A 15947-nucleotide genomic window follows, 5' to 3' on the forward strand; every position below is an offset into this window, starting at 1 on the left:
AAAGAGGATACCAAAAGTTTCTTCAGATACATAAAGTGTAAAAGAGAGGCAAGAGGGGATATCGGACCGCTGGAAAACTATGCTGGGAGGAAGTGATGGGGAGAACAAAATGGCAGATGCACTGAGTAAGTATTTTGCATCATGGTGGAAGTTCCAGCTGTCTGGGGTCATGAAGTGTGTGAAGTTACCATAACTAGACAGAAGGTTGTTGGGAAACTGAAAGGTCTGACGATATATAAGTCACCTGAGCCAGATGGTGCACTCCCCAGGGTTCTGAAAGAGGTGGTTGGAGAGATCATGGAGGCATTAGTAATGATCTTTCAAGAATCACTAGATTCTAGAAAGGTACCGGAAGACTGGAAAATTGCAAATGTCACTCCACTCTTCAAGAAGGGAGAGAGGCAGAAGAAAGGAAACTATAGTCTGACCTCAGTGGTTGGGAAGATGTTGTGGTCATCCAGCCTTAGTGGCCTCAGTGGTTGGAGATGTCACAAAGTTTGCAGACGATACAACGATAGGTGGAGAGGCAGGTAGAGAGGCTGCAAAAGGACTTAGACAGATTAGGAGAATGGGCAAAGAAATGGCAGATGGAATAAAATGTCGGGAAGCATATGGCCATGCTCTTTGGTAGAAGAAATGAAAGGATTAACTATTTTCTAAATGAAGAGAAAATACAAAAACTGAGATGCAAAGGGATTTGGGAGTCCTTGTGCAGGATTCCCCAAAGGTTAGTTTGCAGGTTGAGCCTGTGCTGAGGAAGGCAAATGTAATGTTAGCTTTCATTTCAAGAGGACTAGAATATAAAAGCAAGGATGTAATGTTGAAACTTTATAAAGCACTGGTGAGGCCTCACCTGGAGTACTGTGAGCAGGTTTGGGCTCCTTATTTTAGATATGATGTGATGAAGCTGAGGACGGTTCAAAGGAGTTTCACAAAAATGATTCCAGGGTTCTTATCATATGAAGAGCATTTGACCGATCAGTGCCTGTATTCACTAGAATTTGGAAGAATGAGGGGTGGTCTAATTGAAACCTATCGAACGATGAAAGCCTTTGATAGAGTGGATGTTGAGAGGATCTTTCCTATGTGGGAGAGTCTAAGACCAGAGCACACCACCTCAGAACAGAGGTGCGTCATTTTAGAACGGAGATGAAGAGGAATTTCTTCAGCCAGGGAGTGATGAATCTGTGGAATTCTTTGCCACAGGCAGCTGTGGAGGCCAAGTCTTTATGTATATTTACATAGAACATAGAAATCTACAGCACATTACAGGCCCTTCGGCCCACAATGTTGTGCCGACCATGTAACCTACTCTAGAAACTGCCTAGAATTTCCCTACCGCACAGCCCTCTATTTCTCTAAGCTTCATGTACCTATCTAAGTCTCTTAAAAGATCCTATTGTATTCATCCATACCACCGTCACTGGCAGTGCATTCCACACACCCACCACTCTCTGTGTGAGAAACTTACCCTTGACATCCCCCTTGTACCTACTTCCAAGCACCTTAAAACTATGCCTCCTCGTGTTAGCCATTTCAGCCCTGGGAAGAAGCCTCTACGCAGAGGTTGATAGGAATGCAGATACACATTTGGGCCAGGGATTCTGATTTCTGGATAATTGGTTCCTTTTCTGGGGCGGGTGTGACCTGTACAAAAGGGATGGGTTGCATTTGAATCCGGGGTGGGGAGGGGCAGGGGAAACCAAAATTCTTGTGAGCAGGTTTACTAGAGCTGTTGGGAGTGGTTTAAACTAATATGGCAGAGGGATGGGGACCCGAATGATAGAGCTACGGATGAGCCAACAGGTTTACACATAGACGATGGGCATAATATGAATGTAAGTAAGGACAAGCCAAGGACTGGGTACAAATGCAGACAGAGCAGAGCTAAATGGTACCACAGAGACAACATTCAAAAGGGCAGGCAGGAAGGCACAGGCAGTGGTGTGGCTCTGTTGATAAGAGATGGAATTACGTCTTTGGAAAGAGGTGAGTGGAGTTAAGAAACTGCAAGGGTAAAAAAAAGTTATGGGAATCATATATAGGCCACCAAATAGTAGCAAAGATGTAGGGTTAAGATTGCAAAAGGAGAAGAAAATGGCTCTTGGTTACCAGATGTTGTGGGGATATTCTCCCTTTCAAAGTGTGCATAACCAGATTGATCTTGTTGATTTATGTGTTTAGGTTTGCCTTGCAAACTGCGCCACAACTATTGTGCAACCGTTTGTGCCTCTAGCTACACATGAAATTGCCTTTCATATGTCATACCTGGACTTTTTGTAGGGTCCTACAGCCCTCAACAGACTGTCTATCTCCTGGTTTATCCAGTGCTTCTGGTTTGGGTATGTCCAATATGCTCTCAAAGGCACATGTTCACCCACACAGGATTTGATGAAGTCAGATCTGAAGATAAATCCCTGAAAATGGTCCGGTCCTCCACTTCCCTTGACCAGACTTTGGTCTCTCCCTTTCCAGATTATTCTCCTTAATTTGAAGATGATGTCAGACAGGATTGGTATCACTGGTGGTGAGGACCACCACATCAATCACCTCAATCAAAACTGCTCAGAAACAGTACCCAGAATCCAGGACCATATGCAACATGAACCCCTAATCCCTCAAAATGAGTCCTCAGCCTCACCGATCAATCCTTGTAACGTAGATTCTAAGACTCCCGCGCTTTGCTCCGACAACAGTGAGCGCGAGGGAGAGAAAGTACGGTCAAACACAGGCAGACAGCGCTGAACACCTCCCCATCCTCACCTTTCACCCTTGTAGACTTCAACCTTGTTCAGTCTGTCAGTGGCAGAGAAGAAGTGGACTGGATGGTGGGCTGGCACCCCATCTCCAGGGTTCCAGGACCCCAGGCCACACACTCACCGCTCCAAACCTCGTAAGCTGCAGAGAGTTGTAAACTTCAGCTCTATCATGGGCACCATCCAGAACATCTCCAAGGTGCAGCACTTCAGAAAAGTGGTGTCCATCATTAAGGACCCCCACCACCCAGGACACGCCCTCTTCTCACTGTTAGCATCAGGAAGGAGGTACAGGAGCCTGAAAGCACACGCTCAGCGATTCAGGAGCAGCTTCTTCCCCTCTGCCATCCGATTTCTGAAAAGACAATGAACCCATGAACACTTCCTCACCACTTTTTTATTAAATTTAACTATGTAACATATATATATTTTTCTTACCCCTTATGGGTGGCGTGTCTGTGTATTTTTTCCTCAGGCTCAGGTCCTCTACCAGAGGCCTGGGAGATTGAGGGTTCGGCCCAGTACTCTCGCTGTTCCTAGTAGACCGCTCGTCTGGACCGAGATCTCAGGCGTTGTTCCCGGGATTTGTTGGAGCCACTCTCCCAGTCCAGGTGTCACAGCTCCAAGTGCTCCCATCACCACCGGGATTACTCTGGCTTTAACCTTCCACATCCTTCCTATCAGCTCTTTCAAGCCCTGGTATCTCTCCAGCTTCTCATATTCTTTCTTCCTGATACTGTCATTCGGGATTACCACATCTACCACTACTGCTTTCCTCTGTTCCTTGTCCAGTGTTACTGTGTCTGGTTGGGTGGCCAGTACCTGCTTATCAGTCTGTATGTGGAAGCCCATTGGAGCTAAGACCCACTACACTACCTTCCAGGGTGTTTTCCATTTGGAATTGGGAGTGTCCAAAAAAACTGAATTACAGTTTTATACATTTTATATATATATATATATCCTCTTCTTGAAGGCTCAGTAGGCAGTGTCCCTGGTCCTGAGCAAGCTTTTTACCTGTAGATCTCCTGATCTGTGCAGCATTGGAACAAACCCTGCTGCCCGACTCGTCGCTGCCAGCCGCCAAGCATCACATTTATCTGTACAAATCCCTCTGTCCTGCATGGATTCTATTTCCTTGCACACTTTAAGCACCTGCCCAAATCCCTCGTAAATGTTTTGTATTGTTCCTTCAACTCATCTGGCAGCTCACTCCAGAGCTGCAAAAACTTTACCCCCTTTAAACCTTCTCCCACCTTAAACCTCGCCCTTTAGTTTTAGACACCTCTACCAGGGGAAACAGACCCTGTTAAAGCCTCTCACAATTTTATATCCCTCTAGCCTGTCACCTCTCAGCTTCCTTCATCCCAGGGAAAGCAGTCCCAGTTAATCTTCTCTGTCCTAGTAACTCGAATTCTCTAATCCAGGCAATGTCCTTGTGAATCTTTTCTGCATCCTCTCTAGTTTCATTCCCTTGTTTCTAGCTCATTTCCGAGCTGAGGATTTGTCCTTTCAGGAACAGCTAAAGAGGCTGGAGCTGCCTTCTGAGGAGTTCGGAAGAGCTAGGGGTGCCTGTTCCTGTAATGCTGAAGACTGAAGGATCATCAGGTGGTAGAGGTTGAAATGTTTCCACTAGCGGCAGAATGAGGTGGCAGAAGTACAAGGCTAGGGGATGTGTTACAACTGAGGTGGTTAGGAATTTCTTCCCACAGAGAGTGATGTCTCTCCTGTCTGGCATTCCTATCCCAGCTGGCTGTGGAGACTGGATCACGGGGGGATTTAAAGAGGAAGTGGACACATTTGTGAAAGATGGGAGATTTGAGGCTGTGGGGAACTGGCAAAGAAGAAAGTTGGTGTCTGGACTATATTGAATGATCATTTCAGTTTGAGGAGCTGAGTGGCTTACTCTTATGCTGTCTATGGGAGGTTTCAGCCATTGTATAGAGCAGTCCTGTTACACTGAGGATCTACGGATGTGCACTTCATTCTCCCACTGTCCCTCCCCACATCCCACGTTTACCCTCCACCCTTTCTGTCCCTCCCCACATCCCACGTTCACCCCCCACCCTTTCTGTCCCTCCCCACATCCCACGTTCACCCCCCACCCTTTCTGTCCCTCCCCACATCCCACGTTCACCCCTCACCCTTTCTCCAATCCAGTCTGAGTCCCATCTGACATGTCCGTGTCTAGCCCCATCTTCCCTCCCCACCCCGCCTCCGGTATTTCCATCGATTCCTGGCTGCAGGCTGTAACTTTCTTCCTCAGGGTGGGGTGCAGAGTCTTCACTCTGTTCCCCCACCCCCATGGGCTCACTGTGTGATGGAGGATCTGTGGGCCAGCTCTCTCACAAGGCTGGGAGACAGACGATGGGCCGTACGGCCTGTTGCTATATCTATGATTCTCACAGCTCTGATTCCTCCACCAGTCACTGAGCTGATCTGCTGACTGTCTCCTCTTGTCTCCTCAGCTGGGACTGGGGCTTCCCCGACCACTGTGAACGGAATTCGGGGACACTCGGTCTCCTTACCTTCTGGGATCCCAGTCGGACCGGACTTTGCTGGTGTTGAGTGGAGACGGGTATCACCCAGAAACATGATAGTGAAATACTCGAAGGGGAACGTTATCTATTTCGGTCCTGAGGAGTACAAGCGAAGGATAACCCTTCATCCTGGGGACTTCAGTCTGGAAATCCATGATCTACGGAGAGAGGACTCCGGTGTTTACGAGGTGATGTTTGCAGCAAGTTCAGGAGCTGAAAGTGAAACAACAGTGCGACTGGAGGTGTACGGTGAGTGAGACACCGCGGGGGGAGGGGGGGGGTGGTCCAGGTTTCATCAGTTCCTGAAACACCCCAAAGAATGGGTGCGGGCAGATCCTGTGTGTTCCCCTGTTCACTGAACCCCACTGACTGCTCGTGTCCAGAGCTGGGCTCACGGTCCCAATGAAGTGAGGCTGAGTCAGTGCCAGGCTGGGGGACACACACAAAATGCTGGAGGAACTTCACAGGCCAGGCAGCCTCTAGTAAAAGAGTACAATGGACGTTTCAGGCCAAAACCCTTCAGATTTCCAGCATCTGTAGATTTTCTCTTGTTTGTGAGGGGGACACACACCGCACCTGGAGACTGGACCAGTCAGTGGGGATCCCTGTGGCTCCGAGGCTGGAGGAGCTGAGCAGATGGGGAAGGGGGAACAGGAGATAGGCCAATCTGGTGGGAGGGGCTGATGGATCGGCTGAACAGTCTATATCTGTGGGTCAGTTAAACAGATCCCTCTGTATCCCCAGGTCAAAGGCCTGGCCTGTCATGTTCAGGGATCCCAATTATAGATAGATAGATATACTTTATTGATCCTGAGGGAAATTGGGTTTCTTTACAGCCGCACCAACCAAGAATAGAGCATAAATATAGCAATACAAAAACCACGAACAATCAAACAACAAAATGCAAACTATGCCAGATGGAAAATAAGTCCAGGACCAGTCTATCGGCTCAGGGTGTCTGACCCTCCACGGGAGGAGCTGCACGTTCGATGGCCACAGGCAGGAACGACCTCCCGTGCCGCCCAGTGTTGTATCTCGGTGAAATATGGCCAAAGTCCAACAGTAAAAAGTTCAACTGTATACGACTGTTTTGCCAGAACAATGCTTGTTAATTGGCAGCTGAGGTCTGAACTCAGCAAGGTCTCATTCCTCATCCGTCATGCTGTGTTGTGCCCTATGAAATTCCTCATGGTCTCCATGTGAAACGAGCAGCACCTCACTCGCAATCATTCCCCATGCTCAACATCTATCTCCCTGAGGCTCTAAGAATCTGATGACCACTACCCGTCCCCCATCACTGGAACCGTCCTGTTCCCCTCTCCCTCGTGTGCTTGTAGCAACTTCCCTCCATCATGGGAGGGTGGGGGTGGAAGAGGAGAGAGAGAGAGAGGAGAGAGGAGGGGAGGGGAGAAAGAAAGAGGGAGGGAAAGAGGGAGGGAGAGAGGGAGAGAGAGGTGGAGAGGAGGGAGGGGGTGGGAGGGGAGAGAGACAGACAGACAGAGCGAGAGAGAGATAGTTAGAGTTCTCGGGCAACTAGGATGTTTTTCTGACCTGCTCAAGGAGGATGTTTTACAGTGGAACTGGAGGGGAACCACAATCCTGGCAGGGACATTTGCTGGAGTTTCTAAGAAGGGTTTATATTCACTGGACGGGAAGGTAGCAGATGAGAAAGGTGAAGCAAACATAGTTAAAATGAGCCAGAACAGTAGGCAGGATAGTCAGGGGGAGCAACAAGGCATGGACAGAAACATGGGGCTGGTACGTTACAGTTCTTACAGGAACAAGGTTCAGGTTTCAATCCACTGCCGCCTGTAAGCAGCTTCCGTGTTCTCCCTGTGACCGTATGGGTTTCCTCCGGGTGCTCCAGTTCCCTCCCACAGTCCAAAAACGTTGGTAGGTTAGTTGGCAATCTTAAATTGTCCCATGATCAGGCTGGGATTAAATTAGGGGACAGCTGGACAGCACGGCTTTAGGAGCTGGAAGGGCCTATTCTGCATTGCATCTTAAATAAATAAATGGTATTAATCAGGGCAAACATCTTAGCAATGTCCCAGGGAGAATGGACAGTGAGGCTACATATGTAAACTTAAGAATAGAAAAGGGGTGATTACATTGAGGGGATTATACAATTGGCCTCTCAATATTAGAGTATTAACAGCGTGTCCACTTTATTAGGTACATATGAGTGTGTGTTTGTGTTCTTCTACTGCTGTAGCCCGTCCACAAGCCCTGGGCCACTGGGCCACACTGTCCCACATATTCCTTGGCATTTCCCAATGCACGTACACTCTGTGGCCACATTATTAGGTACAGGAGTTGAATGGGGTGTTGTCCTCTGCTGCTGTAGCCCGCTCACTTCGAGATTCGATGTGCTGTGTGTTCAGAGATGCTCTTCCGCACACCACTGTAGTAACTCATAGTTATCTGAGTTATTGTCACCTTCCTCTCAGTTTGAACCAGTCTGGCTATTCCGCTCCAAGTTCTAACCCATTGAATGTGAGGGATAGAATCAGAGGAATGTGGCAGGTGGGGTATGTCCCGTTGTGTTTAAGGGGGTGGAGAGCAGAGTCCTTAGGGAGTGAGAAACAGGCTCCTGGTGAGTTTCAAGGGGCAGAATCCAGATTCCCGGTGTGCTGAGATGGAACAGGAATGGGGTGTGTTGAGTTTAAAGGGACAAAGGAAGAGAGCATCGAGAGGAACGTTTACAGCAGAAAGAGAGTGTTACGTACCCCATAACTGGGTTGCCAAACCAGCAGAAATGGATCACTCAGTTGGAGTCTGGATTACTGGAACTAAGAAAGTTTTATTAAAGAAATAAGCAACACTGTACTCTAATCAAAAGGATAATAAATGCAACAGTTCAGCAATGATAAACACACATGTCCACAGAACTAGGATAACAGGATCAATCAAGCTCTATCGTCGTCTAGGGGTAAATGACCAGTTTCAAAGTGACGCAAAGTTCAGTTCAATTGAGTTCAGTTCAGTTCACAGTAATCACTGCCGTGGCAGTGGATGGGGGGGGGGGGGGGGGGGAGGGGAAGGAGAGAGAGAGCGAAAGCAAATGAATATTCAAAACGGCTTCCACACAGACCTTCGATATTCTTCGCAGTCAGCTTTCGGGCGAGCCCTTTTGTAATGTCTTCTGAGGTCACCGACCGTGACCCCTCCGTTTCAGATACAATCGTTCCTCTGCAGTGAACCTGGCACCCAGGCAAGGGCGGACACACACCAGGTTCCCGCCGATCGTACCTTTCCACCCTGTGCGTCTATGGCTTGGTCCCGCGACCAGCCCTCCAAAAATTCCCACCGACTTGTGGGAGACGCACTGCTTCCAGAGTCTCGTTACCTCGGGGTGTCGTTTGTGTCCTGCCTTAGCAAACCTGTCCCTTTTTATCCCCCTGCTGGGGTATCGCCTGTCCATCACACTTCAAACAGTTCAGGGTTCAAAAAGGAGCCGATCTTGACAAATACTCAGACCAGTGCCTCCTTCCGTTAAACTCTCTCGTCTCTTCATTAACATTTCTAAATGCTGCTCCATTGTCTTATTTATCTCTCTTTCTCCTGAAGACAGGTGGCAGATCAACTGTTGATCCCACTGGTGCCAGCACAGGACAGTTAACATCTTAATCTATGTGTACTCTTTGTAACCCTCTCTTGTCACACCCCTCACCTTTAAGGATTTTTACCGGGGTAAAAATTACAAACATGAATACATTATTAGATACACACAAATATACATCTTCATCAGCTATTTGGCTAATACAGAGAACTTTAAGTGTCAACACCTTGACAGACAGTCAGCAATCACATTTTCCGTTTCTTTTATATGTGTAATTTTTAATAATCCCCTAAACCAGGCTCCAATTTAGCCACTTCATAGTGGCCGAAAACACTGATGAATTGTGATCAGTGTAACCTCTCACTGGGTTTCGTCCTGGACCACGATAACAAGGGTCGTCCCATCCCGACTTAGTTTTCTTTCGCAAGAGCTTAGTAGGAGGGGGAGGGGTAGTACCCGCAAAGATATTGCAAAACTTCCTACAGTACCCCACCATCTCCAAGAGCCTTCTGAGGGCCCTCTTGTCTGTCGGGGTTGGGATGTCAGAGATAGCCCGAACTTTAGCTTGCATCGCGCCAGCTGCCCCTGTGTTACCACAATTCCAAGATAAGTGACCTTCGTGTGGCCGAACTCATTTTTTTCAAGGTTCACTATCAAGCTGGCTTCAGACAGCCGTATTACATCGCCAATACACACCTCTGTGTTCGTCAGCCCTTTCATCACTGAATTACTCATTCTATAGGGCTGTTGTTCACTAGGCTGACCTAGCGTGACAAACACCACCCAACGTCCCAGTTCTTTGCATCGCCTCGGGACAATCAAACACACGTGTGCGAGCCGTTTAATTAATTCTCCTAAAGAGTCGCTTTTTTCGGGGATAAAGGGAGAGACCTTATCAGCAGAGCTGGTCAAAACAATAGCCGTCTCCCATCTGGTCGATACCATACTCATCTTTTCAAAATGTTTTTTTTTCTTATCGGGGGACCATAGCTTCATTGATTTCCGCACTAATACCGACTAGGTTCGTTAGCATATCAAAAGCCTGTGACCGTCTCAGTTCGCGTTGGCCATAATCAATAACATCCTTCCTCCGGTGCAGCCAGTAAACCTCTTTCATGATTCCGCCGACTGTTTCCTTCAGCACCTCAAAATGTCCACCGAGGGGTATCTTGTGGGCCAGGTTAAAAATCTCATCCCCAGAGATTTTTGGCACCATCCCCCATTCCTCATCTGCGGGACTTGGTCTCCCTTCCTTCCTTAGCACCTCCCCCTTCACACCATAGCCTACTGGCTCTCTTCCTAACTCTGTTTCACAGCGAGCTGTTTCCTCGTCTCGCTCCTGTGCCTGTGTAAAGTCCTTCTTTTCTAATGATAAATCTACCTTAATTTCCCCACTTTCTCCTGTTTCATTGCATTCCTTCTTTTCACTTTCTACCCCATTCTCGTACAAGGCTGGCAGAAATGTCTCAGCTAACTTTATATCAGCCTCTGCAGCCTTCCTCGACATCCGCCGAGTCACTGCGCAAACGGGATAAACCTGCGAGTCCATGGGCGGGGGCCTCAATGCTGGCAGGCTGACTTGTCAATCTCACGGCTGGGAACACAATTCCCCCGGCGAGGTCATTACCGAGTAAGACTTCCACGCCTTTCATCAGTAATTCGGACCTCACCCCGATCGTGACTAGTCCAGAGACCAAGTTGCTTTGTAGGTGTATCTGGTGCAAAGGGACTGCCTCTGTCCCTTCCCCAATACCTTTGACCCTAACCTCCCCAGTCTGGGTCTCTGAGCTAAACTCTAATACACTCTTCAATATCAATGACTGACACGCTCCCGTGTCTCTCCAGATCCGCACTGGAGCTGGGTTTAACCCCTCCTTCACTGACACCAATCCGGCCGAGATAAACCTCTCGCGCCCTTCCTGAACTTTGGCAGACCTTTCCTCTCCTAGCGGTTCGTTTACCAGCTCGATACAGCCAGTCAAAATCACCATTTTTCCTTTTCCCGTCTCCTTCTTTGGGGCAAAGCACCTGGACGCAAAGTGTCCGACTTTCCCACAATTATAACAGACGACCCCAGGAGACTTCCTACCAGACTGCTCCCGGTCTACCTTATCCTTCTCACTAACCCCCGGCTTATTTTCTGACTTTTCTGGCGGACTCTCCCGGCCATCCTGACTACCCTTCTGGTAGCCTTGACTCGGGGCAACCTTCATTTTATGCGTCAACGCGTACTTATCCGCTAACTTAGCAGTTGCGGCTAAAGTGGCTGCCTCTTTCTCATCTAGGTAGGGTCTCATACCTTCAGGGACACAACCTTTAAACTTCTCAATCAGGATCAGCTGTAGCAGTCTGTCATAATCCCCATCTACCCCCTTCGAGGCGCACCAACGCTCACAATATGTCTGCATCTCACGGGCAAACTCTAAATACATGCGGTCCCATGGCTTTCTCGCATTCTAGAACCTCTGCGGTATGCTCCGGGACCAACTCATAAATTCTGAGGATGGCCTCTTTCACCACCTCATACCTCTGGTCATCTTCTGCGGACAAAGCTGAGTAAGCTTGTTGGGCTTTTCCTTTAAGTACACTCTGAAGCAAAACAGCCCACTTATCCCTCGGCCAGTCCTGACTTGTAGCAACTTTTTCGAAATGGAGAAAGTACCGATCCACATCGGTATCGCCAAATGGGGGAACCAGCCTAACCTCCTGGGTCGCCCGGAACCCTCCACCTTGATTCGGCATGGGTCCCTGCTCTGCCCTTATCTTTAACTTCTCCAGCTCAAATTCCCTTTCCCTCTGCCTCTCTTCTCGCTCCAACTGTCTGTCCCTCTCTTCTCATTCCAACTGTCTCTCTTTCTCTTTCTGTTCGTGTTCTAGCTGCCGTACCCGGAACTCGTGCTCGAGTCTCAGTTTTTCAAGCTGCACCTGTACCGCGTCTCCACCAGGTTTTTCAATAGACACCACCTCCAGCTCCCCTTGGGGAAACACACCTTTAGATACATAGTGCTCTACGATAGCTCTGTGTATCTCCTCTCTCCTCATTGTCGACTTCCCCTTAACAAGATTCAACCATTTGGCCACAGCTGCCAATTCCGCTTTCCTGGATTCCTCTAATGCCTCCAAGGTCGGCACCTTTAGAAATTCCTCAATCTCCATTTCTGCTGTTTGCCTTTTTCTTCTCTCGGGAATTTTAACCCAATCAATTTACTCCGCCCCAAATTTAGCGTTCAAAATCCCGGACGAGCCCCCACTTATGTTACGTACCCCGTTACTGGGTTGCCAAACCAGCAGAAATGGATCACTCAGTTGGAGTGTGGATTACTGGAACTAAGAAAGTTTTATTAAAGAAATAAGCAACACTGTACTCTAATCAAAAGGATAATAAATGCAACAGTTCAGCAATGATAAACACATATGTACACAGAACTAGGATAACAGGATCAATCAAGCTCTATCGTCGTCTAAAGGTAAATGACCAGTTTCAAAGTGATGCAAAGTTCAGTTCAATTGAGTTCAGTTCAGTTCACAGTAGTCACTGCCATGGCGGTGGACAGGGGGGAGGAAGGAGAAAGAGAGAGAGCGAAAGCGAATGAATATTCAAAATGGCTTCCACACAGACCTTCGATATTCCTCACAGTCAGCTTTCGGGCGAGCCCTTTTGTAATGTCTTCTGAGGTCACCGACTGTGACCCCTCCGTTTCAGATACAATCGTTCCTCTGCAGTGAACCTGGCACCCAGGCAAGGGCGGACACACACCAGGTTCCCGCCGATCGTACCTTTCCACCCTGTGCGTCTATGGCTTGGTCCCGCGACCAGCCCTCCAAAAATTCCCACCGACTTGTGGGAGGCGCACCGCTTCCAGGGTCTCGTTACCTCGGGGTGTCGTGTGTGTCCTGCCTTAGCGAACCTGTCCCTTTTTATCCCCCTGCTGGGGTATCACCTGTCCATCACTTCAAACAGTTCAGGGTTCAAAAAGGAGCCGATCTTGACAAATACTCAGACCAGTGTCTCCTTCTGTTAAACTCTCTCGTCTCTTCATTAACATTTCCAAATGCTGCTCCATTGTCTTATTTATCTCTCTTTCTCCTGAAGACAGGTGGCAGATCAACTGTTGATCCCACTGGTGCCAGCACAGGACAGTTAACATCTTAATCTACGTGTACTCTTTGTAACCCTCTCTTGTCACAAGAGATATAAACGAGAGGCAGCAGATGTAGAGAGAGCAACACTGTTAATGTTCCTGTTGGGGGGCCATGAGGAGAAATGTACTGATCTAGAGATTGTGGTGGAACCATTGTCAGATTACTGAGAAATCTGACCTGTGGGTTATAACGAGAAATCGATAGGATGAGAAATGGTAGATGGAATTCAGTACTGAACAGTCTGAAGATTGACACTTATGAAGAGGAGGGAGAGTGTGGGGTGTGGGGAGAGGGGTGAGGGGAGAGGGTGTGTGGAGTGAGGGGAAAGGGTGTGTGGGGTAAGGGGAAAGTGTGTGGGGTGAGGGGAGAGGGTGTGGGGAGAGGGGAGAGTGTGTGGGGTGAGGAAAGAGGAGGGAGTGTGTGTGGGGTGAGGGGAGAGAGTGTGGGGTGAGGGGAGAGTGTGTGAGGGGAGGGGAGAGGAGGGAGTGTGTGAGGGGGAAGCATAAACATAGAAACATAGAAAATAGGTGCAGGAGTAGGCCATTCGGCCCTTCGAGCCTGCACCACCATTCAGTACAATCATGGCTGATCATCCAACTCAGAACCCTGTACCAGCCTTCCCTCCATACCCCCTGATCCCTTTAACCACAAGGGCTATATCTAACTCCCTCTTAAATATAGCCAATGGACTGGCCTCAACTGTTTCCTGTGGCAGAGAATTCCACAGATTCACCACTCTCTGTGTGAAGAAGTTTTTCCTAATCTCAGTCCTAAAAGGCTTCCCCTTTATCCTCAAACTGTGACCCCTCGTTCTGGACTTCCCCAACATCGGGAACAATCTTCCTGCATCTAGCCTGTCCAATCCCTCTAGGATTTTATACGTTTCAATAAGATCTCCCCTCAATCTTCTAAATTCCAACGAGTATAAGCCTAGTTCATCCAGTCTTTCATCATATGAAAGTCCTGCCATCCCAGGAATCAATCTGGTGAACCTTCTTTGTACTCCCTCTATGGCAAGAATGTCTTTCCTCAAATTAGGGGACCAAAACTGCACACAATTCTCCAGGTGTGGCCTCACCAAGGCCTTGTACAACTGCAGTAGTACCTCCCTGCTCCTGTACTCGAATCCTCTTGCTATGAATACCAGCATACTATTCGCCTTTTTTATCGCCTGCTGTACCTGCATGCCCACTTTCAATGACTGGTGTATAATGACACCCAGGTCTCGTTGCACCTCCCCTTTTCCTAATCGGCCACCATTCAGATAATAATCTGTTTTCCTGTTTTTGCCACCAAAGTGGATAACCTCACATTTATTCACATTAAATTGCCATCTGCCATGAATTTGCCCACTCACCTAACCTATCCAAGTCACCCTGCATCCTCTTAGCATCCTCCTCACAGCTAACACTGCCGCCCAGCTTCGTGTCATCCGCAAACTTGGAGATGCTGCATTTAATTCCCTCATACAAGTCATTAATATATATTGTAAACAACTGGGGTCCCAGCACTGAGCCTTGCGGTACCACACTAGTCACCGCCTGCCATTCTGAAAAGGTCCCGTTTATTCCCACTCTTTGCTTCCTGTCTGCCAACCGATGCTCTATCCACATCAATACCTTACCCCCAATACCGTGTGCTTTAAGTTTGCACACTAATCTCCTGTGTGGGACCTTGTCAAAAGTCTTTTGAAAATCCAAATATACCACATCCACTGGTTCTCCCCTATCCACTTTACTAGTTACATCCTCAAAAAATTCTATGAGATTCGTCAGACATGATTTTCCTTTCACAAATCCATGCTGACTTTGTCGATGATTTCACTGCTTTCCAATTGTGCTGTTATCACATCTTTGATAACTGACTCTAACATTTTCCCAACCACCGATGTCAGGCTAACCGGTCTATAATTCCCCGGTTTCTCTCTCCCTCCTTTCTTAAAAAGCGGGGTTACATTAGCCACCCTCCAATCCTCGGGAACTGGTCCAGAGTCTAAAGAGTTTTGAAAAATTATCACTAATGCATCCACTATTTCTTGGGCTACTTCCTTAAGCACTCTGGGATGCAGACCATCTGGTCCTGGGGATTTAACTGCCTTTAATCCCTTCAATTTACCTAACACCACTTTTCTACTAACATGTATTTCCCTCAGTTCCTCCATCTCAGTAGTCCTTCTGTCCCCTACTATTTCCGGAAGATTATTTATGTCCTCCTTAGTGAAGACAGAACCAAAGTAGTTATTCAATTGGTCTGCCATGTCCTTTCTCCCCATAATCAATTCACCTGTTTCTGTCTGTAGGGGACCTACATTTGTCTTAACCAATCTTCTTCTTTTCACATATCTATAAAAGCTTTTACAGTCAGTTTTTATGTTCCCTGCCAGTTTTCTCTCATAATCTTTTTACCCTTTCCTAATTAAGCCCTTTGTCCTCCTCTGCTGGACTCTGAATTTCTCCCAGTCCTCAGGTGAGCCACTTTTTCTGGCTAATTTGTATGCTTCTTCTTTGGAATTGATACTATCCCTAATTTCTCTTGTCAGCCACGGGTGCACTACCTTCCTTGATTTATTCTTTTGCCAAACTGGGATGAACAATTGTTGTAGTTCATCCATGCAACCTTTAAATGCTTGCCATTGCATATCCACCGTCAATCCTTTAAGTATCATTTGCCAGTCTATCTTAGCTAATTCACGTCTCATACCTTCAAAGTTACCCTTCTTTAAGTTCAGAACCTTTGTTTCTGAATTAACTATGTCACTCTCCATCTTAATGAAGAATTCCACCATATTATGGTCACTCTTACCCCAAGGGGCCTCTCATGACAAGATTGCTAATTAACCCTTCCTCATTGCTCAATACCCAGTCTAGAATAGCCTGCTCTCTAGTTGGTTCCTCGACATGTTGGTTCAAAAAACCATCCCGCATACATTCCAAGAAATCCTCTTCCTCA

The 15947-nt window shown here is 47.7% G+C and overlaps 1 protein-coding gene across 1 annotated transcript in view; it reads left to right on the forward strand.

The window, feature by feature from the left end:
• Positions 1 to 15947, forward strand: part of LOC140209585 (uncharacterized) — a 103218-nt gene that overhangs the window by 45555 nt on the left and 41716 nt on the right. Inside the window, exon 3 of the mRNA XM_072277858.1 lies at positions 5222 to 5542. Within this exon, the coding sequence (XP_072133959.1) occupies positions 5222 to 5542 (321 nt within the window). The remainder of the gene's footprint in view (positions 1 to 5221; positions 5543 to 15947) is intronic.

This window comes from Mobula birostris, chromosome 14 (genome assembly GCF_030028105.1).
Source record: "Mobula birostris isolate sMobBir1 chromosome 14, sMobBir1.hap1, whole genome shotgun sequence".
NCBI classification, from domain to species: Eukaryota; Metazoa; Chordata; class Chondrichthyes; order Myliobatiformes; family Myliobatidae; genus Mobula; species Mobula birostris.